Source organism: Amblyomma maculatum, chromosome 3 (assembly GCF_055883805.1).
Source record: "Amblyomma maculatum isolate TAMU_Amacu chromosome 3, ASM5588380v1, whole genome shotgun sequence".
Classification (NCBI taxonomy): Eukaryota; Metazoa; Arthropoda; class Arachnida; order Ixodida; family Ixodidae; genus Amblyomma; species Amblyomma maculatum.
Window position 1 is genome coordinate 201,680,758 of NC_139346.1, and position 24,875 is coordinate 201,705,632.

The window sequence follows — 24,875 nt, forward strand, 5'->3', positions numbered from 1 at the left end:
AGTTGATTCCAGCTTTCCTTAACTTCCATGAAGTCTTTCTATTAAATTACGGCGCTCCTCAACGCTTTTTGGAACTGGTCCGCAGTACATAAATTACAAAACTGCGACTGAATCGATGTCCTCATTAGGGTGGAAACTCGCACCCTGTCTCCTCAGCAGTGAAAATGATATGAAATGCTTAGTCAGCACAGATGAGTTTTTATTTATTTATTTTTTGTTTATCCGCTGGAATAAATAAAACGTTCTGCTCTCTCTCTCTCTCTCTTATACGTACGTGGTAATGACGTAAAACAAAAAATTAACTAGGCTGTTTCTTTGTCCCGTGCCAAAATTGAGATGGATTGCAGGATATTTAACTATATATATTGCCTGTCGGCAGTTCCACTCGCGAGCCAGGATGGAGAGGGAACCTTATCATAGGAAGAGTATTCTCAGATCTATATAACAACATGCGAGCTGAGATGCAAACGTCATTAGAAGGTCATGTGTCGTCTCGCGATGATCTCGCTGTTCTGCTTTCGTTCAGTTCATCCCCTTCCAGTTCAGGGGCGTCTGCGATCACATTGCATTCTACTCAAGCTGTACTGGACATATAAAATTATTAAAGGCGACTGCTTGTAAATATTTTTGAGTTGCAAAGCTTCTCAAAACCTGCCTCCTACTCCCAATTGGGGAACTAAGTGAGGAGACGGTAATCTTTCTCAGTACTCCCACAAGTAGCACTCGCTACTTAATCCCAATTAAATCAGATGAATGCATGTGGTCACTCACTGATAACCCCAAATATTGCGTATGGCCAGGGGAACCTGGATAAGATGCTTATTGCGTGAACTGCGCCAGCAGTGATAGCACCGTACAGCCCTTATCCCACGTATTTGAAGTGTCAAAAACAATTATCTTAGAACAACATGTAGATTCCTTGTTGTGTGCAGTCTAGGTTAGTACATTCATTAAACGCCTAATTTATTTTTATCGGTGCTAAAAGAACGAAAGGGTGACGTAGGAACGCTGCAGGGAGAGAGACAGCACGGTGGGGCGATTTTTACAACCGATTGTTTTTTTTTTTCATCGTAATCTCCCCCCTTGCCTAATATCCCGTGTCTCAGAGTGAATTGGCCGCGACCGGAATTAATCAAAGTGAAATTAAATCGCAGCACTCTTTTTATACTACACCAACCTCCAACGCAGGCAAAGTAAGCGCCCTTAATTCTGATTGCTATCAAGAGCAGTTTATTGAACAGGCAAACTGAATGATTAGTTGAGGCCCAAGAACTGTTCTGCGTCGAACGTAAAGTTACAGGAACACAATTCTTACACAATAAGGACGGAAATCGAAGGGTCTCAGTCATAGACTGGTAATGGCACACAAAGAATTGAAAGAAAAATTGTCATGACAGTACGTAGACGTGTTAGTACTGAAAACTAAAAACAATTTTAAAATTCTGACGGCTCGCGGACATTGTGCTGAGCGATAAACCACCGAAGTGATGCACAATGTTGTCTCGCCTTTATATATCACACACCATATACCGTGTACTCCGAGTGATTGATTGGCGGCGCATCGCGACCGCTGGGCTCCGTCGGCAGATCCATGCCCCTGCACGCATAACACGCAGCGACACAGATAATGGCCGCAGCACGCCGTGAATTCTGATGAGCCCATCACTCTTGCGTGGCTACGAAACGTGTTTGTGAATCTCTCGATTTTGTTTCTCGCTCACTGCGCATGCGTATGCCGTGGTAGTGTGCAGCGGTGATCGCTGATATACCTAGGCGCATAAATATCGCAAATAGCAACGTGCGTTTACGCCGGGTATTTATCAGTATCGTGAAGCGTAATGGTGCGTGCTCTCAGTTTGGGGGCTATTTCGGACAGCAACAAAGTTGCGGCTTCACATTTTGTCGCAGTCGTCGCATGTAGATGACCGCGCCGGCCTGTGCGGCAGTATACAGCGCGGAGGGCGTTCAAAGATTGATGAAAGTTGCAGCCCATCTGCCTCGCGTAATTATGCTGCTCCGTGGTCGACCATAAAGCTCGGTGAATAAGTCATTTCGAAAGAACGCGAAGCGAGAAGTTGCGCCCTACTAGAACGGGTTCGCCGCTGGTAGCAGCGAAAAGGTGATCGCCCACGGTCGTGGATCCGCATAATTAACGAATAGCTGCTTCCACCATCGGAGGCCAACTTTTTCTTACACGTTCATGTTTATTGAAGAAAGTTAAGGAGCGATCTGTACTCCCTGTACCGGTCGTTGCAAAACTTGAACTTCGTCCGACTTTAAGCACACCCTCTGCGGTGGCTGTGTGACTGGGATCGAGTCCCGCAGAGAAGCAAAGTATTATGTATGCTGCTAGGCTAGGGGCACATTGAATGATCCCAATTAGACTAAATGAATCCAAAGCCGCCCACAACGATGATTTTGTCTCGTTTTCTCCTTGAACTCCCTTGTTTCGTATCTTCCCTCAAGCCAGAATTCGCATGCCCACCAAAAATACGGTAACTAGAGTATGAGCGGCATCCCACTAAGCAAAAACATCTGGAAACCGCATCGCCGTCCTTTAGAAAACAGACTTACGGCCTTCGTCGTAAAACATAAGAAAAAACACCCTTCGTAGCAAAACAATTTTGTGACCCACTACACGCAAAGCTGAACTGCTGTGTGCACAGTTTAGAACAAAAATACGCTCGCCGCGTTTCGCTTCCCGTCTGGCTCGCTTTCTGTTTCTTTTTTTTTTCTTTTTTTTTTTTTTTTTTTTTTAAGAATAAGCGCTTTTCGCGTCTCTGGAGGCTCGCTGTCTCATCTCGCAAACGTTAAATTTCAAAAAAGATTTCAATTTTGCTTTCACGGATCGTTCGCCACCCCTGCACCCCATCCCTTCGCCCGCATTTTTTCTGGATTTCCAGCTGTAATTTTATGTGCACTTCTTCGCTTCTGATATTCTCGCATGGAGAAAAATGCCGTTTGTTTTCCTTGTTTCTTTGCCCCTGTTCTCAGCTCTGTCACTTTCCCCTCCGCACCGGCTGTCGTGCAAAGGCATCGTTAAGGCGTCTTATGTCAAGCAGGAAATTACGACCCTTTTCGGCCGGCCCGACTCGAGACGCTTCCATCACGTCGCCTTTCAACGCCTCCGGCCACACTTTTATGCGCCTTCTTTAAGGTTATCTTCTTATCTCCCCCCCCCCTCCCCGTAGCCTTATCACCGTTCCTGCGTCCAGTTTCCGGTTTTATGTCGCGCTGTTGGGCCGGAACGATGGCCCCACAAATGCTTGCGAACGAGTTCCCTCCTCGTTAAAGAAAATAGTTTCCTCCATCTCGCAACTCGCGTTCTTTTCTCTTCTTTTTTTCTCCCAGACTTTTCTTCAAACGGGCACTCTGTCCGTTGTAGAAACAGAATACGAATCATTTTCTCAAGTTTTCAGCAAAAAAAAAAGAAAAAGAAAAAAAGACCCTTCAAGGCCTCTGTTAATGTTACTGTTTACGAATAATGTCTTTTTTTTTTTTGTTCCTTTTCTTTTCAAGTGAGAATAAAGTCGGAGGAATGAGGAGAGAGAGCGACTCAGCGCAACATGTAAGCAAGTGGTTCTGAGGAAATGGAACGCCTTCAACAAGCATTCTTTCAGGTCACATTTTGTGAAACAGTGCCGAAAAGTAGCAAAACTGGGCCTTCAATCCTTGGTCTCTCGTAGAGTAAGCTGCTACCTGCTTGAAGTTTGAAAGGAAGGGATGGGAAGAGATAGGAAAAAAGTATAAAAACAAAAAAAAAGGAAGGAGAACCAATATTAAGATGCAGAAAAAAAAAAAAAAAAAACTGATAAAGTGGGGCTGCTAGCTGAAAGTTTGAGTTGTCAGCATTGACACTGATTCGCGACGACAGTCCTTTCATGCAGGGGTTCCTTAAAGTCTGAAAGACGCGGAATACTCCGCAGGTAAAGATCGATGGAAAATAAGTTTGGCAGTTGACATCAAAAATAAAAAAAAAAAAGTAAAAGTCGATTTTGGGGCTCCTAAGTGCTTCCTCACATCCGGCTTTTACAGTGCCACACTTTTCAGCTTCATGTAATAATACTAACGACATTATGTGCGGCAAATGTTTCGAGATCTGCGGCTGCCTTTCAATACCGAATAACTTTGTAATGAATTCTATTGTGATCTGTTCTTGATGTATTCTTCTCAACTATCCCGTATCCAGCTTTCACTCCTCGCATCTAGTGCTTATGTTTCCTTCTCTGATGCTTATTGAAACCCCTGAGTGCTTCTGCCGGAGCGCTACCTCACAGCATATCTCTATAAGTAAGTAAATAAATAAAACTAGAAGCGACAATGTGGTTAATTAGCAAATTGGCTATATTTAATTGTGATCAATGTTAGGTATAGCAGCAACAACTACACGAAAAATATATATTTCACATTTAAAATACTACACATAGGTCGTTTTTAGCCTCATTGCCCCTTTCTCTTTCCCTCCATCTCTTTCGTCATACGGCTCTTTAGCAAATAAAAAGAAATGAAGTACAAGAAATCGGTGCATATTACATTTTCAAAGCCACTTTACTTCCAGCTCTGGGCGCTGAAGTTCCAGGTGGCCGCATTTTGCGCGGACTTCTCGCAGCTGCGAAATTAGCCCGAGCTTGCTGAATAAGCTCACAGCTTGGAAGAGCTCCTTCCGATTCCTTTGCGGGTGTTACTTGTTATTCAGTCTTTATTCTCCGAGCAAGCGGAGCGTCAACGCGCAGCTTCCGGCCGCGAAAATCGTCGGCAAGCGGCCGTGGCCCTTATTAAAACGCCACCGCGAGCTGCCCCAAGAGGCCGAAATTTGGCGCGAACAGACTTCCGCGCGCGCGCGCTCGCTCGTCTCGAAAGCGCGCGCTCGGGACACCGCCGCCTTCGCTACGCCCTCCTCCTTTATTTTCTTCTCATCCTCATTCCCGCACATACGTTTTCGGCTCTCAGCAGTTCTCTCTTTGTGTGCGCGCTTGAGTTGTCCCGCCGTATTCGCGGTGCCGGCACTAGAGCCGTTCGAAGCCACGTGCTTTCGCGCACCCAGTGGGGGATCTTTTCTCTTTTTCTTTCCTCCTTTTTTTTTCTTTTTTCAGTTTTATTCGACCTCTCACTCAACGCAGTCTCCAATCTATTTTTCTTTTTTTGTTTTCTTACCGCTGTACGCCGGGATCGAGTTGAAGATTCCGCGATTCGAAGATTAGGTTCTGCGAACGGGGATTTACATATCAGTGCAAGAATATTGCTCGAACGGTTCGCTCTCTCGTCTCGCGCCCTCACACCCTCGCTTCTCCTCGCACATCTCCCTCTGTCGTGCAGCAAACGGAGGACATTAATTCACTCTTGTTATAGTGGGGCAAAAACAGAATAATCCTGCTTCTTTAGGCGCCCCCTGGTACCACGTCGAACTTTTCGAATGTTATCCAATGAAGTTCTCAAAACTCGAAAGGCTATTTACTAGATTAAAACAGATACCTCGTTAACTCTGAGAAATTCGCCTAGCTTTGTAACATTCTTAGATTATTATTTCAAGGATCAGGTTAAGAGCTCACTTAAACAACCCTCTTATAGTAATATTCGTGTCATCTTCATCTGCGGACGAAATTAAGGGCAGTGTCTAACCCAACCGACACCCAAAATCCTCTTAGAGTCTTCGACTTTCCGCGTACTCTACTCTGAATCAAACACACACAAAAAAAGGTTTTTTTCATATCCTTTTCCATGGATCCCGCTGTCGTGTGTAATGTCAGTACAAATGAAACGCGGGCACAGCATCAATAAGTCACAGCCTGAGAAAAAGTATTTCTGTACATCGCAACCAGACCGATATGCAATTCTCTGTTGAATTGGAATATATTGGTTTCGACAAGCAGGGAGCGCGTGCAAGGGCTTTTCGAGGCCATCTGCGATTGGTCGCAGCTGGTACGTTGCGGCCTCTCTGCCTTAATGCCGAAGCCTATGGCAATCGTATGAGATCTGCGGCGACTATCTTCGCGGGTTGGTTGCCTTAGAGCAGGGGTCTCAAACTCATATTGCTGTGCGGGCCGCATTGAGAAAATTTCATCATTTGGCGAGGAGCCAGAAAATAGTAAAAAAATGAAATAGAAACGATAAATGAAACGAATGCCAATAAAAATAATAAATATTTGTACAGTAATTAAGAATCGACAAAAACACCTCACTCGCAGACCATTCAGACTCTCTCAGTCTTCTTAGCAAAACAAAGTGGCGTGTACTCTTTTCTGTCTAGACTCCGAATTGTCGCTACCTCAGACTGGCTCGAAGAGTCCTACTGAAAAGATACGACTCATTTCCCAGTAACTTGTCATCACAATCACAAAAGCAAACTATGAGGACGATTACGATACTCCCTAGTGCGAAATTTGAGCGCAGCGATTTAAGTGTTTTTGTGACAAATTTAGGCAGCGAAATAATTTTAGAGGCGCTTGTATGTATATATGTGCGCTTACGAAACGCTCTTTATTTTATTACAAACCAAAGAGAAAATTTCAGAAAAGAAAGAACAGCCACGAGCTCTGCGCCGCCCGCTCGTGGCTCTTCTTTTTCTCCTTATGAGCAATTCTCTTAACTCGTGACTCTCTCGTAGCTTGTGATTCCCTTTCGCTTGGTTACACCGACAAAAATGGCGACGCGGCTCAACCGCAGGACGGGCGCATGAGAGCTGCGCTCTAAAAATGCATACTAAAAGGTGACAGTCAGGGCTGATTATCCAGCACCTGACTCTGAAGGTAGATGTTGTCCGTCCGAATATGACGCAAATTAGGGAGTCAGAGCCTGTTTTTACTTTCGTAAAAACGCATACGGCCTGAGGAGGAGGCCTTTTAGTTGAGTTTAGCAAGAAAACGAGTCCTGTGGCACAGGTTACTCTTAAGAGTGATACATGCTTTCAGAAAAAAAGCTGAAATTTTTGGAGCTGGCGAGCCGCATCACACAACAAGCGCCCCGCGTTTTTGGCCCTGCGTCAGAACCAATGTGACAAAAGCCGCTGCATTGAAATGGAAATCAATGAGCTCGTGGTGTCTGTTTTGCCGAGATCTTTCTTGTCTGGTTCCTCCTTTGACACGTGGGATGAACCAAAGGGCAGCGATGAGCCGGACATTCAATCCTGAGCCGTTGAATGGGTCTGTGTCGCCCAGTATCTTCATGGTTACGGTACGGATAAACTAAGGACAGGTATTCCAGGTATGCATGGAAAAACATGAACATGCCACCAGTGCGAAGGGACGAAAGGATGCCGCGATAATGAAGCACGGAGCATTATTGGGGTACAATAGATATGAAGTACTTAAAGATATTTGGAAAGGAATAATTGTAGCAGGGCTTATCTTCGCGAACCCGGTTTTGTGCCTAAGGGCAGAAGTCCCAGTCAGGATTAAAATAAATTAAAGATATGTGGGAAGGTTAGCACTCGAAGCCCATGGCAAAACTACAAATGAAACAGTACAGGGGGACACGGACTGGGCGTCTTTCGGAGGCACGAGATGCTCAGAGCACAATATTGTACGAAGAATGCCTCACGAAAATGGAGAATCGGAGGGCAGATTAAGTATTCAAATAGTTATACCGAAACGGAATCGACTCACAGTGGGGAAAAGGACAAAAAAGCTAACCAGTATGTAGGAAGGCACTACGGAGAAATAAAGAACGTTAAACGACAGGTAAAGAACACAGAGGCTAAAAATTTGAATAGTTCAATAGAGAAGAAGACAACTCTAGACGTATATAGAAAATAAAAAACTCGGATTAGGAAGGAAATCTTTTATGAAACCTCAAGAGGCAGCGGCCTTCTTTTTGAAGCTAGATCATGATATCTTAGAACCCGAAGCTGCAGAAGTTTATTTAAAGAGATATGAAACTTGTTTTATGTGCGGTAGATGCCCAGAATCAATTGAACATATTTTACTGGAGTGTGGCAGTATCCATCCAGATGTCGATGCTGACTAAGTCGCTCTAGCCGATGCCCTGGGGTTTAGAGGTAACAAAGGAAACGTAAATGGATCGGCGGTAGTGGTTACCGAAAGACGTTTGGAAGATTTGTAGATAACTAGCAGGGATGGAACGCATATAGGCTAAATAGAAATTAAACACGAGTATTTAAAGATAACTTGGGTGTAAAATTAAAGTCGGTAATGTTGAAGAGTTATCCAAACTAAAAAGCATAGAAAATAAAGGTTGAGCTTGGTGACGACTATCACCACCCCGTTTCAAAGCGGCTGCTTTTAACATCCATCCATTCATCCGTATGACGGACGGACGGACGGACGGACGGAGGAGAGTCCGGTTCTCAGAGTCTGGACGGCTACTATGATCTCAACAACACCAAGGTGACCGGAAAGCAAACAGAAAAGCGCTACGTTTATGCGTTATCATTGGTTTGCATAAACCAATGATAACACACAAATGTAGCACTTTTTCTGTTTATTCAGTGCATAATGTTCGCGTATAAAAAAGCGCAGTCTTATTCGATTTGTAGGAGAATACTTCGCACTAAGGAAGATTAACAATTATGAAGTAATTACTCATTACGCTTAGCTTTTACAGATGCCGGGTAACATTTATGGTATTTATATATGCAAGATATTATTTGGTGGGAAACAATATATGATTATATGAAATGTACGCAGCTGGAATTCGAGCTGTACGTGTCTTCAGTGGAGAAGAGTGTGAAAAATTCCTGAAACTTTTGTCTGGATTCCCCAACCAAGCGCTACCCGATGACACATGATTTAGGTTTGTCGCGTTAGCGTATGTGTCAATGAAAGAGGTATGGAATTGAATGAGAGACTATCCATTGTTCCGCATGCAAAGTGATATAGTCCTACCGACATGTATTCACTGAATTTCGGTCCTGCTAATTCAACACTGCCACCTCTTGTTTACTCCCCACGTCGTTTGTTCATCATAGGCGCTTGTTTCTTTCCAGACAGAAATTTCGCCTGTGCAAAGGTGCGCTGCACCACAGACAGCAACTCGAGACAAAGCCTTCAAATGCAGCGAAAACCTTTTCCGAGCAATAATATTTCTAAAACAAGCACTTCCTATGGGGAGCTTGCACGAAACGCTGACAGCGCCATTTTCCTGTATAGTGCAGCAGTCGACCGTTGTGCGGGCCGCGCAAATAGTGCTAAAAGGATGTTCACTGTGTGGTCGTTGGCTGTGATAGCTGAACGCAAAATAAAGTGCAAAAGGTGAAGTCCGGACAAGACGACTGCAGGTTTTTCAAAATACCAAAGGTACGCTTGCACGAATGCGACAACAAGGCCAGCGCTTGTAACGTCGGCTTGTGTGTGTGTGTGTGTGTGTGTGTGTGTGTGTGTGTGTGTGTGTGTGTGTGTGTGTGTGTGTGTGTGTGTGTGTGTGTGTGTGTGTGTGTGTGTGTGTGTGTGTGTGTGTGTGTGTGTGTGTGTGTGTGTGTGTGTGTGTGTGTGTGTGTGTGTGTGTGTGTGTGTGTGTGTGTGTGTGTGTGTGTGTGTGTGTGTGTGTGTGTGTGTGTGTGTGTGTGTGTGTGTGTGTGTGTGTGTGTGTGTGTGTGTGTGTGTGTGTGTGTGTGTGTGTGTGTGTGTTGTGGCTGTAGGAAGAAGGAAAAGAAAATGCACGGGCCTGCTACTGGCTCTGTAGCTGAGCCACCTCCACTATCTGATTTTAACTGATTTATTTATAGGAAGGGAAAGGCGCGGCAACTGTCTCACTTGTTTTCTGTGGACACCGCACCGCGCCGTAAAGGAAGGGAGGAAGATGAGAGTGAAAGTGGAAAGAGATAAAAAGGAGCCGTATTGGAGGGCTGCGGAGTAATTTCGACCACCTGGGGATCTTTAACGTGCGCTGACATCGCACAGCACACTGACCAACCACCACTATCTTGTGCGGACAGAAGAGAAAATAGACAAGAAAGAAAAAAGAAGAGGGAGAGAAAGACGCGTGCCGCAACAGCAGCCGTCGTCCACCACAACCGAAGCGGTGGCGGGTGCAATGACGGCCTACAACAGATAAAAATGAGTAACAGGCTAGCCCCCGCCGCAAGCGGCGGGGACCTACCTGTCCCAGCCCCATCAGGGTAGCGATCACCGAGTGGCTTATGCATGCACCTCGAATGTTGTACATTGAGGCACGGATTGATGCAGGAGCTCGCGATTTAGCTTCACGTGTTCATTTTGCAGGTCGGCCGTCTAAACTTTTGGATAACTGCAATCCTGACACGAAATGACGAGCATGCACTTGGTATTAGTCCGAACTGCTGCGAATGCCACGTCTGTTGATGCGTGCATGCCATTCTCCTCTACGACGTTCCGATCGCTCCCGGTCTTAACGTATTCGTGCAACCGTACCTTTGGTATTTTGAAAAACCCGCAGTCATCTCATCCGGACTTTACCTTTTGCACTTTAGTCTGCGTTAGGCTATTAAAGCCCACGACCGCACAGTAAACCATTGCTTTGACACTTTGCGCTGCCCGCTCCACGGTCGACTGCTGCACTATACAGGAAAATGGCGCTCTCAGCGTTTCGTGCAAGCTCCCCATATGTGCAAATAAATTCAAAGTAAGATGATTACATAGCATGGCTAGCACCTCGTGCACAAGGTACTGATCTAATACAGACAAACATGACTCACGTTATTTGAGATTTAATTGCTCGACTGTGTTGCCTGGAAATAAATTAAACTGCTGTCGGTTGGGGGCGCAGTTTTTGCAGACGCGAACCAGGTAGATGATTTGACAATTTAAGCTCACTCACGCGCCGAACAAAGAAGTAACAGCCTGGCTCGGTGGGTGGGCGTATATTTGGTTTCAAGCTTACTGCAACATTTCTGCCTGTTTAGTTGCAGAAGCGATGGCTTTTCCTTTCGACCTTAATTTTGCACAGAAGACGAGACAGCGTGTTTAAGTCACGGCCCTACTTGCCCACTAACCGAGCCAAGGACTCGATTCCTTTTCGATAGATGTTCATGTGGGTGGTACCTGTTTTTCGCCATGTATAAGAAACTCCAGTTCAATGCTGATTTTAACTCACTGAACAAAGAATATAGGCCACAATATTCTACCTTGCGAACGGTATTTGCTCTCTAACTGGCCAGAAGTTGGTACAAACTTTTTATAGCGCGCAAATACCAGCTTGAGCCAAGCAACTGATCTTGTAGGCTGCCCCGCATGCTGGACAAATAAATAACAGGCGGCGGGCGTCACTAGACTTTCTTTGGGAATCTGGACTACACTTAACCGGGTTACCGGTTTCCTTTACCGGTTAACCTCCCTGACTTTCCTCTTCATCTTCCTCCTCTTCCTTTTGGACTACACTTCTAATAGTATAAAAACATCTTATGCTGCAAGGCAAGTTATCAAAATAAGAAGAATGCAAAAGTATCAGCATAATAATCTTTTTTTATTAGTATTTAGATAGTCCTCGCCTTTAGATTGACGACTGGTACACCATGATAATAGAGGGTGCATAGCATCGATTGAGCCACCAATAGTGAGCAAAATGCCCTACCTCGGTGACACAGTGGTTAGGGCGCCCGACGGCTGAGCTTTGATGGTGGGCGTGGCGATTGTCTTTTGATGAAAGCTAAACGCATGGCGCTCGTGTGCTGTGCGATGTCACTGCAAGTTAAAGAAACCCAGACTGTCGAAACGTTCACTGCGGCGTCCTTTGGGACGTTGTAGACTTTAAACCACCATAAGCACGACAATGACTGCAATATCGACAAAAGAAATTGCAACTTGGATACATTCGCTTTTTGTTGGCTAATTCCCCTTGTCTTTGGAGGTTATTCGGCATTATTCTGTCTTTCCAGTGGCATACAGCCATAATTTACTAAACATATGCGCCCTGCTATCTATGCGTCGATGAGATAGTCACTTGCAAGCTTCGATCGGATAGTACCTGCTTTTACTGTCAGTCCAATCAAATTAGGGGCAACCAGAGAATATTGTAAAAGACATGTATTTTTTTCGGATCCGGCACACCAATTTGTCACGTGTCTCTACCGGCGTTCATATGTGGCGTTCGTTGCTGGGCGAGAACTGTGCCTTTTCGGAGTCACCCGCGGTCACGGTGGGCCAGACAAACTGCTGCTGAAATTGGCCTATTCGTTACCGGCGCAAAGCGCGACACCACCCCTTCGTGGAAAGCCCAGGCAGATCCAAACAATCAATAATAAATGCCGTGAGCGTTCGGGCTACCTTATTTATTAGCGGTGCCTGTTATTTCCCTTCCTCCCGTTTCGCGCTCTTTCTGGCGCATTTCTTCTTTTTTTTTCTTTCTCGGAGGTCCGCAGAGACATATGTACAGACGCGAGAAAACCGTTTTTTGCCTGTTTCGCGATTGCTGAAATCGATAATACATTACTATTTCGGGTTGTTCGATATCTCACACTTCCTGCAGTGCGATACACCGCTTCCTATTTCACCCACGGGACCCTTGTTGTTCAGGACTAGAAAGCTAGGAATAGGACGGAGATAAAAAGAATTAAAGGATGAAAAGAGCCGAGCACGTGCTTTTGCGAAAGCATAGGGCTTTTCAGAATCGTAAACAGCGATATTGAATCACTTTTGCGCCTCAGGCTGTCTATGCCTTTAATTATTTTATTCCCTTAACCAGCCAATAGGCGTTTGTTCTCTCGTTGGTATTCTCGAAACATTCTTTCATAAAACCATAAAAGATGTAGCCGGCACAAGCCCGTGGCAGGAAGCGTGTTTTGTATGTTTCTAGAGCCGTAGAGCCACTTCTGACGGCAGCATAAAACAGAGGGGATTTTCTTTACTTAATTCTTTGAAATTGTAAAGTTAGGTAGAAGTTAAATTAGGTTGGGAAGAAGAAAAAAGCCGTTCAACTTTCGCACTTAATGTAACTATCTCAACCGCGCTTAAGGAAAGCGATGAATGTAATAACGAAAAAGGATTGATGTGAGGTAGCTAACGAAGGATGAGGTTCAGGCACGTGTTTAAAGTTTACGGGCCATCGGATTTTCCACGAGGCCATGCTTACTGCTTCCATAGCTTCCCTACAATTCCCTGAAAACTGGAGTGAGAAAATTATAGATGTTTTCACATTTAAGTTCTCCCCATAATAAAGAGAAACGAGTCAAGGTGTACTGCTTGCAAATAAATTCGATGGCAGGTTTATTTTTGGCTTGTGGCGGATGCACCATGTTCCAAATAGCGTTGCTATTTCAGTTTTGTTATAAGCACTTCTCCTCTGAGCGAATTTTCGCCCTCACAACACGTCACTGCGCGACTTTCCTCCTTACTTTTTCTTCCGGACTTTCTTGTAAAAATATGCTTCATGCTCGACATAACGTAGACTAACGAAAAATAATTAGCACGCAAATATGAAATGTGGCTTTCACGGTCCAGCTACGAAACGTGGAGTGTTAACCAGTCTGCCTGTCCGCCACCTACTAAACGCATTACCTCCTCTACTAGTTCCCGGAACCCACACACAGTTTCTTATTCTGCGGACATCTTGGCTGCAGCGCCTGACGCTCCCGCGAAACGCCATGACCACTACTGATGACACGCATAACTCGTGTTCTGGACAACCTCCAAACCACAACCAACGCACGCCATTTTAACCAGCCTACTTAATTCCACAGCCGGAACTTGAAATATCCCGAAAACTTTGCTTTTTTTGTGTGTGTGTGTCCTGCACATTTATCCTTATGATGCGTCGATAATTTCTGATTTCGTAATGACCCCTTGGTTAGCACCTAGTTTAGACAGCATCTGGGACGCTCTGCGAGTCAGCATAAATTAGCTGCGTTTTTTCAGAACTCTGTGATCATAACTTTTTGATTCCTTTCGAAAGTGACAGGTGATATATAAAACCTTAATTACTTGGAACTGAACTTCATTCCTCGTAAGCAGCATGTTCTTTATTCGGACACCGGTGTGGCGGTGTTGACTTCGCGAGTTAGGAAAAGGTTGACTGCCTTCGCTCCTGAATATTCAAAATCGCCCTAGTAATTACGTCTTGTCAAAGCATTTGATATAGCGGGTGTATTAAAAAGGAATTATTCTTCCATTGTTCTTATAAATACTAAGATAAGCACATTTGCAATTCAAATCAACTTGGTTCAGAACGGGCGCTGTAGTCCGCGTAACATTCAGGCAGCTGTCGCATTGAGGCAGCAGCGCGTGTCACTACTCAAGGTACATTTTAAAAGCTAATGTTATGTCTTCCTAGCCAGCTGGGACGCAGGTAATATGAAGTTGGCTTCCCAGTACAGAGCTTCGCTATAGAAGCTTTATGCTGCGGATGACTGAGCGTTGGAGCCCCGTCGCAGTGGTGCGGTGGCTAGGGCGCTGGACTCTCATAGCCTGAGTCGCTTTGGGACGTTAGACCCCATAAACTAAACCAAGCCAAACATCTGCGCGTTGTATTGACACTTGCGCAATGTTTTAGGAACATGAGCGCTTGAAACTATCAAAAATATACTCCACACTATTCATAATCAGGAAATAAACCGCACAAAAGTATTTAAAAGGGCCCATCGCGAACGTAGAGTATCATGGACGTTTGGCCCAAATTCCAGTGTACAAGGTACAAAACGGAAAAAGAGGAGGAGGGGGAAATAATAAGGCTCCACGGTTTTTTTGTTTGTTTGTTTTTTGTAGCATTTATGGGGCTCTGTTGCCGTCAAGGCGGCGCTTTTGGTATGTGTGAAATGTGCATTTCGATTTTTATGGCGGATTGTAATAATGTCCGTGTAAAACACTTCTTGCAGTCGCGGAGGCTTCCGCTTCGATGTTCTACAGGTGACAAAATTTTCCTTTAATGAGCAAGGATTCATTAACTAATTATTGTGCGTCTTTCACCTCGTCTTGCCTGAGGGCTAGGTTTCTTCTTCTTCACGAGAAAATAGGTGTGGAGGACGCTGGTACACCCTTCATCACGGATCTAATTTGTAGGACGTCTTTGTGCACGCTCACTTCCCGTTTCGCTCAGAACCGTGTGGTGCTGTCGGAAGTTACTGCAAGACTTCTCTAGGACAAAACCAAAAGGCTGGCGAAATGGAGATAACTTTCATGGAAACTTACAGAGTAAGGTAGATTGCAAAAGAAAATTATTCATGCATATGCATGCCTAAATGCCTGAGATTATAATCCCTCTTTACGTAAAAATATTGACATGATGTCATTACGACATTTAATAACTTGACGTTACTTCGCGGGAATTCTCCTTTAACATTCATAAATGACATGCGAATGGGTTCGGTATGAGGGTTTTTTACTGATGCATCATATGCGCTGTAATAACTTCATTTGTGTCATTCATTGAATTTGTCTTACAATTCATGCTACCTCCATTACTGTAAATTTTGAACGCAAAGAGAAAGAAGAAAGGGGTGCCTATACTCGGCTATGCATTACTGTCGATGTCGTCTTCTTCGCCTCACTCCTAACTACTGCAATCCCTAACGCATTGCTCCACACACAAGTAGAAAAGACGTGCAATAAGTGGCATATACTACATACCTCGTACACAATGCGACTCTCGAATACTATCAACATTCAGGGAAGATTGGTTTAGCTGTCCCAAAGCTTTGGTTCTTTCAAATTCCCTGCCTCACTTACCTCAGCGCCTATCCTTTTATGACCACAATTTCGATTTCCAGTTGATTGGTGTAAATGCGTTCCAAACGCACTGCCGCGTTTCGAAGATGAAACCTGCGCCTAAACGATGTCACCGTTATTCATTCAACAGTCCGCGCATTCCTCTGAAATTGCTCGGCCGCAAGAATCGCCACCATTGCCCAGACTTTCCATCAAATCTCCCCAGCTAATTTTTCGCAACTTGACGACTTCTTCAAACATATAACATCGGTACCCTTCACAACGCGCATGCGTACGACAGCTCTTCCTTCACTTCACACCAAGCTCATATCCGCATAAAGACACTGGCAATAAAGCGAAATAATGCTACAACGGATCGCCAAGCTGACACCCGGGAACCACTTTTATTTTACTTCGTTGTGAAAAGCTGCCAGTGCAGGGAAAACAGCTTCAGCGGAGAACTACTCGGTATATGATAGCCTCTGAATTTTTCTTGGGGAGAAGCTGACTGCTGTGTGAACACTCATTTGTGTACTACCTGTAACTTTGCTCTATTTCCTTTTTATGAATAAATGAATGAGTCATTTATTTATTTATTTATTTATTTATTTATTTATTTATTTATTTATTTATTTATTTATTTATTATTTATTTATTTATTTATTTATTTATTTATTTATTTATTTATTTATTTATTTATTTATTTATTTATTTATTTATTTATTTATTTATTTATTTATTACCATCAGGTGAAAACGACAACCATAATGCTTCAAAGTGTGTGCCGCCGATGTTCAACGCGGGTAATAGAGCTTACTTGTTTCCATTGAAACAAATGGGATAAATATTTCAAAAGGAACGTTTACGTGAGCTTGCACAATGAGAATATCATGTTATGAAACTAATTATTACTATTTCTTTACAAATATAAAGCGCACAGGTACAGAGTATGAACAATATTGTAACGAAACGTTACACAAAAGGTAATCGGTCACTGCAATGGGTTGCCACGCCAGCACGAGCGGGAGCACAGCTTCACTTCATCTTCTCCCACACCGCATGTGTCAGTCTCCGTCGTCTTCTGTGGCATGTGCCAATATAACACTTCGGATGTTTTTGCTTTATTCTGTTATCAGCCTAGAAGGGTAGCTATCGTAAATGTTGAATAAAAAATTGAACCATGCAGAATGTCACAATAGTTGTTCGTGTAAAGTACCCAACTTTCCCGCTCCCACAACGAGGCTGGCAGCCACGCGGTCACCGCGGATCGACCGAGTGTTTACGTATCGGCTCGGGCGTTCCCCCCCCCCCCCCCCCCCCCCCCGTCGTCAGGCAGCGTCCGCGTGGTAACTATGGAAACAAGAGGAGGCAGGCACCATCAATATTTCCGGTTCCGCATCAGAAAAAATAAAAATGCGTCTCAGAGCACCCGCGGTAAGCTGGCGACATCCAGCGGCGCTCCCAAACAACTCGGCGTTAGAAAAAGCACGCGAGAGTGAAAAATAACCCGCCGAAAGGCTTGCAACGGCAAGGGGGAAGGTCGATTCTCGAGTGTATGCAGCCCCTGTCGAGAGATGGCGACGTCGATGCTTTCACGTTGCCTCAGCCCGCCAATTTCTAAACTATTAGGAAGAGTTGCGCGCAAGATTACAATACTTTAAAGGCAGTTTTCTCAAGCGAGTATAGACACCCAGTTCTAGCTTCATGTTTTCATGCGTTTCACCAAGAGGTATTGCTTACCACCGTCAAATAATTTAAAATTCAGTTTCTTAAGTCATACTGTTTTTATTTCATTTTCATCAGCAAAATGATGGCTGCGATGACGAAGTTGGCTTTGCATAATGTGTTGACAGCATGTGGATGCGATCCCTTACGCATAGTTTTAGTTCCCTACAGTGCTTAGGCCAAATTGCTTCAACAGCAGGAATGACGGGAAACAACGAATCAACTATTAGTTTTGTATGTCTAAGATGACATATGGTGATGTTTGAATTAATAGACATCATTTAGAAATTATAAAACAAAATCCAAAATAGCCTCTAGAAGGAATTCATTTTTAAATAATTTTGCGCTCGTAGAGGAATACACGGCGTGATCCGCGGCAAATATCTTATGCATCATGGCAGAAGAACATACGAATAAAACAAGGCTCCTATACTCCTTTAAGAATATGGCCAATGGTTAGCCTTACACGCGCTGCAACCAAAACTGTGAATCTCTGCAGAGAAAATTTCTATTATAAATAGAAAGATGAGCACCAGTGTCAGCCGCATCGTCAGCGCACGGGGTGATATTTATGTGTTTACTGTCGATGCTATGACAACCAGTTTGTCAGGACTTCTTGAGGCTATCTTCTATGAACACGGATCCCTTCCCACTTGGTAGAGGTTTTTACACCTCCGCGGTTTTTACACCTCCGTTTTGTCAAGATTCGCCCATTTGTTTTTTGTAGATGGGAAACCATCGGTTTTAGTATACATTTCATGCATGAATACATGACACCTGAAGGTAAATTGTGAAGAAACTTACTGAGCAGCTCTTATTAAGGTCCAGCCACGAGTGGCTTCGTGTAATATTCGGCTGTAATCTCGACGACTTTTATTATTAGTCAGTAGTGTGTCACTTGCCAACCAAGTCGCACTCCTTATTCATTCAAAGAGTGGTTTTGTGAAATCAGCACCAGGAACTAGTTGCAGCATTGTTAAAATTCTTTTTATTGCTTTTTTTTTTTCACATGTACAAGGCTGCGCTGTTGAGGAGAAACGGAGAGAGAAAAGGGGATTGTTGGCTCACGATGCAGATATAATACAAGTACTGATATTTAAGCCCTTCATAAATAAGCGAAATTTTGACAGCACGAGTATATAACTGATTTTATCCCTATAAATGTGCAATCTGCCAAAGGCTTTCAAAGCACTTTCCACAACATAGTTTGACCGTTTGAGTTCGTCATATCGGGTTCTGGGAGAAGCAGGCAACTTTGCCCTCCAGGCTTACTTTAAGCGTGCTTGTGATTAGATGAATTGTGCGGCCTCAGCTGTAGATATAGAGACAGCAGTGTGAGCAGAATCGCTTCCCACTCTTTACGTCACCAGAGCGAAATGGCAGCGCGCACTCGAATCTTGTCCAAGGCCACCGCTGCTTGGCCGACCAGAAGCTAGTTTCTCTGCAATATCACCTTTGATGAGGCGAAGCCCCATTTTTACGTGAAGGGGCGTATGGAAATAGAACCAGGGCTGGTTAGAAGGTTCCACCGGTTGCCATACGGAACTCGTAGCACCTCACGATTCAAAAAGCACACAAACACGGTGTTGGTCACATAGTCACATTCATATATTACGTGATTGCACCCTATGCATACAACAAAACCAAGAAAAACGAGTACATGAGAAACAATTAATGGTACTCCCTGAGTACTCTGTCCTATAGCCTAAGATAACGCAACCTGACATTATCCAGTAACGCCGCTGCCTTATACGTTATGCATTGCCCTTTAAGGTTGTGCTCCGAAAGTGAGTGAGTGAGTGAGTGAGTGAGTGAGTGAGTGAGTGAGTGAGTGAGTGAGTGAGTGAGTGAGTGAGTGAGTGAGTGAGTGAGTGAGTGAGGTTAGCAAGTGAGGGAGAGAGAGTGTGTGTGTTGCCCCTAAAATATGCTTTCTTTCGTTGTCCACGAGTTATAGGTGTTTTCGTTTTCGGCAATTATCTAAGTCCTGTACAGTTCCTTTTTTTTTACTTATTATCTTGTTTTTTTACCTTTGGCAGCCAATTTCACTTCCCTGCAGAAGTATATTTAAGAGATTTTTTTGTGCTCGTTCAGGCTGCGTTGCTGAAATGTCAGTTGAATTCTCGACGTCCAGTCGCACTGACGTTAACTACAGCTCTGACATCGCTGTTTGCCATTGTCATCGTCCTTGTCAGCTTCGAAACCTAGTGAACGTGGAAGTAAGCTGAATACCAAAACTACCAACAAACGAGGGAAAAAAAGACTAAAACTCTACCTCTACTCACTAAGGTGCAGTTACCGCTGCGGAGAAGACGAAGAGCGGGAAAAAAGAAAGCTGATTGTCATGCGAAGTGAGAACTTCACTCACCGTCACTCGAGTTCGTTGGTCTAGCTGTGTAAAGTGTCCTCTCACTGTCCTTTATGCGAACGTATTGACTCACGATAGTAACACATTGATAAGCGTAATGTGAAATTACGTTAAATCAGCTGTCACCATTTTACTGATTCCCTTTCGGACGAAGAATCCTGAACTTTATTTTTGTTTTTGGACGGATACCGCGAGATCATTGAATACTACGGTGAACAGAAAAGTTCCGGGCTGGGGTATGTCACGCTTGTGTGCATACATGAAAATGCGTTCGAACGCTCATGCACATGTGGGCACTTGGGCGAACTTCTGCCGACACTTAGCCGTACGATGTCATAGGCAGCAATAACCACGGCGCCTATCACCATTGTCTCCTTCTCCATTATATTTACATCAGTTCCGGCAACTGGCCCCAGCAGTTCACCATTCTGGTGGAGACAAAAAAGAAATGGTACTCCTAACCATATTTTTGGATATTTGTTTTAGTTGCTGACTTTGTCCTAACCTTTTATTTGTGTACCCCTGAATCAGATTACGAACACGGCTTCAAACTATAAGATTGTTTTCTTCCCACAGATAACTTTCGGCTGGTGCCTATTGCTTTATTCCTCTTATTTTAAAGCTAAGAAGTAAATTAGAGCGCATGCACAACCGGAGACAAAGAAGCCTCAACCGCTGAAGCTATTTGGCGCAGGGACAAGAGTGCAAATGTTGCTTTGCCTTTCTCTTCTTCGCCAAGAAAAGCTGTCCCTGAATCAGTCCCCGTGCCAGGCGCTGGGCAGCATTAGAAGAAAGGGGAAGAGAAGCCAGCTGTGGTTCAGGTGTCACCCTAAACGTAACAAAATTCCGGTAGAGTCAAAGCCTCGTTAACGTGCTTACCTAAGGTTGACGTCTTGGAGCGTTTCCCAACGATCGAATTGTTAGCCATATAAAACTACAGGCATTGTTAAAATATGCAGCACAAAAGCGCGACTTGCCGCAATATAATAGTTACAGGTTTTGCCAGTAACGAGAGGGGAAAAGGAGAAAACAAACTGTGCAGGGACTGTTCCTACATTGCGTAGCAGGCTAGTCGTGCTTCGGTTTTTCCACGGTTTAAAGCAGACCATTCAATACCGGGTCTGATCATACCGTATTGAATGGATTTGGTCGTTGAAACAATATCACGAAGCATCCGCGTATAATTTGATGACGAATTATCGTGAAGTTTGCACGACAAATTCACATCTTTTGTCATGAACACTACTTTCCGGCTCCTACACAATGCAATTCGAATACGCTGACAATTCACGAAAAAGTCGAAGGGCATTCCTATTTTTTCTTTCTATATCAATACAGGAAAGACAAAGCCTCGTCTGTAATCATTATTGAGTGTCCTTTTTCATACGCTTTTAGATACAAACTGACATGCGCAGGCGAAAACAGGCGAAGACACTGACTAGCGAGCAAAAAAGAAAGACATTTATTTTTCCCCTGGAGTGCAATGCCTTTAACTGCGACAGGGTGAAAGAAATGTCCCTAAACAAAGCTCCTTGTGCGCCATTGTTTGCAGCACTAGTAGTGAATAAGGTCGCCATCTCCACACCGAAACGCTGATGTTCGAACCAAGAAGAAATCTCCGTAGTGCGCGAAGTTTTTTTTTTTTTTTATTAGCCTGGCGCAGCCCACTCATATTACGTGTTGCTGTCTTTCCACTCCTTTGCGGGAGTTGATAGAGGGATAGTGAGAAATTATTTCAGGTTTTCATCATCTCTGCGCCTGTCTTCAATAGCATCAATTGTTAAAGGTCGACACAGACCCAGGACTACTGCGAGAAATGTCAAGGAGCATTTGCGATATATACTGTTACCAAGTTCTGAGCAAGTTGCAATGTTTTGACAGTGTAACAAGTTGCGTTATGGGGCGTTTTTCTCAAGCGTGTAATATTTTTCTCAAGCGAAACTAGCGCCCAGAATATTTAATGCTTAACTGAAGTTTTCGTTTGAAATATAACTTCTTCTATATCGATCTACATGTTTTCTTGTAGCGACCTTATGTACATTTAATTTACTGTATTACTCTCGTAATATTTGTGCGTTTGTAAATGGGGGAGGGGGGGGATCATTTTCACGCGTGTTTGTTTTAAACTGTTTGTTATTTCCTACACCTAAGCGTGCCTGCGCTCCCAGTGAAGTTGTGCGCGTTTGCGCGCTTGCTGTTAAGTCCTTCCAAAGAATAATCTTCTAGCTAAACTCTTCTTTAAATCAGTGCGAGAAGCAACACGTGTAGAGACTCTTGGTTTGAACGCTTTGAGCATTAGCTCTCGTTGACGGGCATGAACGAGTAGAAACTACTTTCTGAAATATTCTAGTGCTAGCTTTTCTGGGTACTATTACCGTCAAAAGAAACGTGATGAAAGCAGTGGAAATTCAAAAAAGAAAGCAGAACAATGTCTTAACTGAAAGAATATAACGCATTCTAACACAGGTTAATTTCACTTCGAAGGCGCGGATACTCGCTTGTATTTCCTCCCCAGGAGTATCTATGTTGGGACTGTGTGTTGGCATTTCAGTTTTCTTGTTCGCCTTTCATTTGTTCCTGATAGTACAGTGAAGGAACGGACGCTGAGCGTCGAGGCACTATATCCACCCTTGTATTTCCTTTGCTCGCAGATGTCAGCAGTCGTAAGGCGCCGGTTGGCCGAGGCGGCGACGACAACCCAGTGCAAGCAGGTGAAGGTGCCGAGCCAGCAGCTAGACCTGGGCTAGGCCTCGCGCCGGCCCTACGGAGGCCGCCCGTAGGCCGTCCCCCAGTGAGCATCGGCCGGTGCAGCAGCAGCAGCAGCCAAGAAACGGTGCGGCGGCCGCGATAGCGGTGCCAGAAACCACGCCTCAGAGCAGCGCGGTGCCGCCGGGTGGTGGCGTCCGGAGCCCTACTTCCAGCATGTCCCTGGTCATGGTGACGCCTGCCGTGGACGACGACTTCCTGCCAGGCTCCAACAACAACGCTGCTGCTGCCGCGGCCAACAACAACAACAACAACCATCACGTGGCGCCTCCGCCCACGCAGCCTCCCCCGCCGCCGCCGCAGCCCCCGCCCGAGCCTCCCGACTGGCCCTACCCGCTTCAGGCGTCCGGTTCGAGCAAACCCGTCCTGGTCCTGGGCCGCATGCACTCGGAGCCTGAGCGGTCGCTGCCCTTGGTCGAGTTCAAGACGCTCGAACCCCCCGCGCCGCCGAACTACCGGTCCTGTCCCGAGATCGGGCCGCAGATCCAGGTGGTGCAGTTCACCGGCGGCGTCCGTGAGGAAGACGAGTGCTGCCCGGGCGACGTGGACGGCGAGGACGGCGGCACCGGGTTTCGGCGCTCATCCGCCTGGGGCGCCCCCACAGCGGCGGGGGCGCCCCCTGTGGGTCGGGCGTGCAGCGGCGGCGGCGAGCAGCCGGCGCCGTCGCAGCGCCCCCACCTATGGACCCCGCACACGCGGCTGGGTCTGAGCGCGCGGCTGGAGCACTCGTTCCTCACGCGCACCGTGTCCCGCGAGAGCGTGCGCTGCGCGACAGACGCCGCGGGGCTGCCGGCGTCGTCGTCGCAGCAGCCGTCGCACCAGGCGGCGGCGCCGCTCACCACGTCGCTGCGCCAGCTGCATCGGGACAACGAGATCGCCGAGATCGCGGCCGACTCGATGCGCATCAATGGGGCGCTGCGCCACTTCAAACACCTGCGCAAGCCCACCTCGACGCTCTCCATACCGGCGGCCATGAAGGTGCGAAACGCCCGAGGGCTTGTTGACGCTGCCACCCACCCGCACCATGCACAACAACCACGCCGCTGCACCACCTCCTCTGCCCGCCGCCGCTCGCAGGCCGCGCCGCAAAGTGCTTCTTGTAGAGTGCCCGCCGCAGTACGCGGCCGCCGAGTCGCGATGGGTAGCCGCCGGGAAAAAAGTAAAGACTCGTGTGGTACATAAGGAGCTTGCTTCTGCTGCACAGGTAGGCCCGTCCTCTCTCTCAGTGCTTCTCTTCTCCACAAAAACAGCCGCTACTGGTGTAGGACGCCGTCTCCGCGTCAACACCCGCCACGAGGCAGAGCTTCCCCGCAGCAGGCGGCACGCACCTGTCTTGCTTGAGACTCGAGAAAAAACACGCCTTCCAACCCCCGCCTTTTATTTTCTTTCTCGAGCCGCGCTAACACTCTAGGAAACTCTTGTGCTGGCACAGCGGTGCCGCACGTCTTGCGAACAACGTCAGAACAATGCTGCGGCGTTGGAAATGCGCTCACTTCTTCGCCGCTTACGTTCCTGGAGCACAGCTGCGCCAGCCTCCTTTCCATTTTATTTCTCCTGGCCCCCGCACTACACATCTTCTCTCCTTTCACAACTCCCGCCCAGAACTCTGGTTAGCTGTGGCAGCTCACGCTGTGGCAATGCTTACGTACGCGCTGGAGTGTTTGCTACTTTTGGCCTACGTGCCGGAGCATGCGAAGGGGTTCCCCCAGCAGGCAGGGTCCTTTAATGACAGTGGGAACAAAATATCGCCTGGAGTTTGCTTGCCTAGAATAACTCTAGCCGCGACACAAGCGTGCCCTGACAGGACGCATCCCTCGCTAATTGCGCAGAAAGCCATTCTTCGCAGTTCGTAACCTGCACAGGTGCCTCGTGCTTCTAACCGCTTTCTCCTTTTTTTCTCACTGATATGCTGCGCGGAACGTTGTTACCACGTGTGCCTGAAAAGTGTTGCACTTTTTCTTTTTTTTTTAGTAACAGTAATATTCAGAGGAAAGTTGTACATTGTGTATTGGCGCTAACAGAGATAGAGAGCGTGTTGCCTCGGGTGCGCATCGCTACTTGACAGCGCATGAGTGATGGACTGCATGCCTGAATGGCTGAGGGTGTTTGCGATCAGTGCTGTTTGTGCTTGTGTGCGGGTATGTGGCGCGAAAGATTGTCGGCTGAGTGCATGTGCGATTCATGTATGGTGGAACGATTCCTTCCTTTGCGCAGTTTATGTGGCGCGGAACAAGCATTCGAACGAAGACATAGGCACGCTTGAAGCTTCGTTAAGGATATCTGTGGCCTGGTAGCGAACGTGCTTTTACGCTTAAAACCGTTATAATTTTCTCCTGTGAATCATAAGTATTTAGTTGTCTATGCCTCCTCCGGTGAAGCGAGTAGGAGTTGAGAGCTAATACTAGCGCTGTTCAGCGAAAGCAACAAGAGCTTCTACCAGTAATACAGGCGCG

The 24,875-nt window shown here is 45.8% G+C and overlaps 1 protein-coding gene across 3 annotated transcripts in view; it reads left to right on the forward strand.

The window, feature by feature from the left end:
* Nucleotides 1–24,875, forward strand: part of SK (small conductance calcium-activated potassium channel) — a 414,924-nt gene that overhangs the window by 171,485 nt on the left and 218,564 nt on the right. For all 3 annotated transcript variants that reach the window (XM_084599269.1, XM_084599270.1, XM_084599271.1), the window contains exon 3: nucleotides 22,308–23,400. In XM_084599269.1, the coding sequence (XP_084455395.1) occupies nucleotides 22,579–23,400 (822 nt within the window). In that variant the 5' untranslated portion in view covers nucleotides 22,308–22,578. The remainder of the gene's footprint in view (nucleotides 1–22,307; nucleotides 23,401–24,875) is intronic.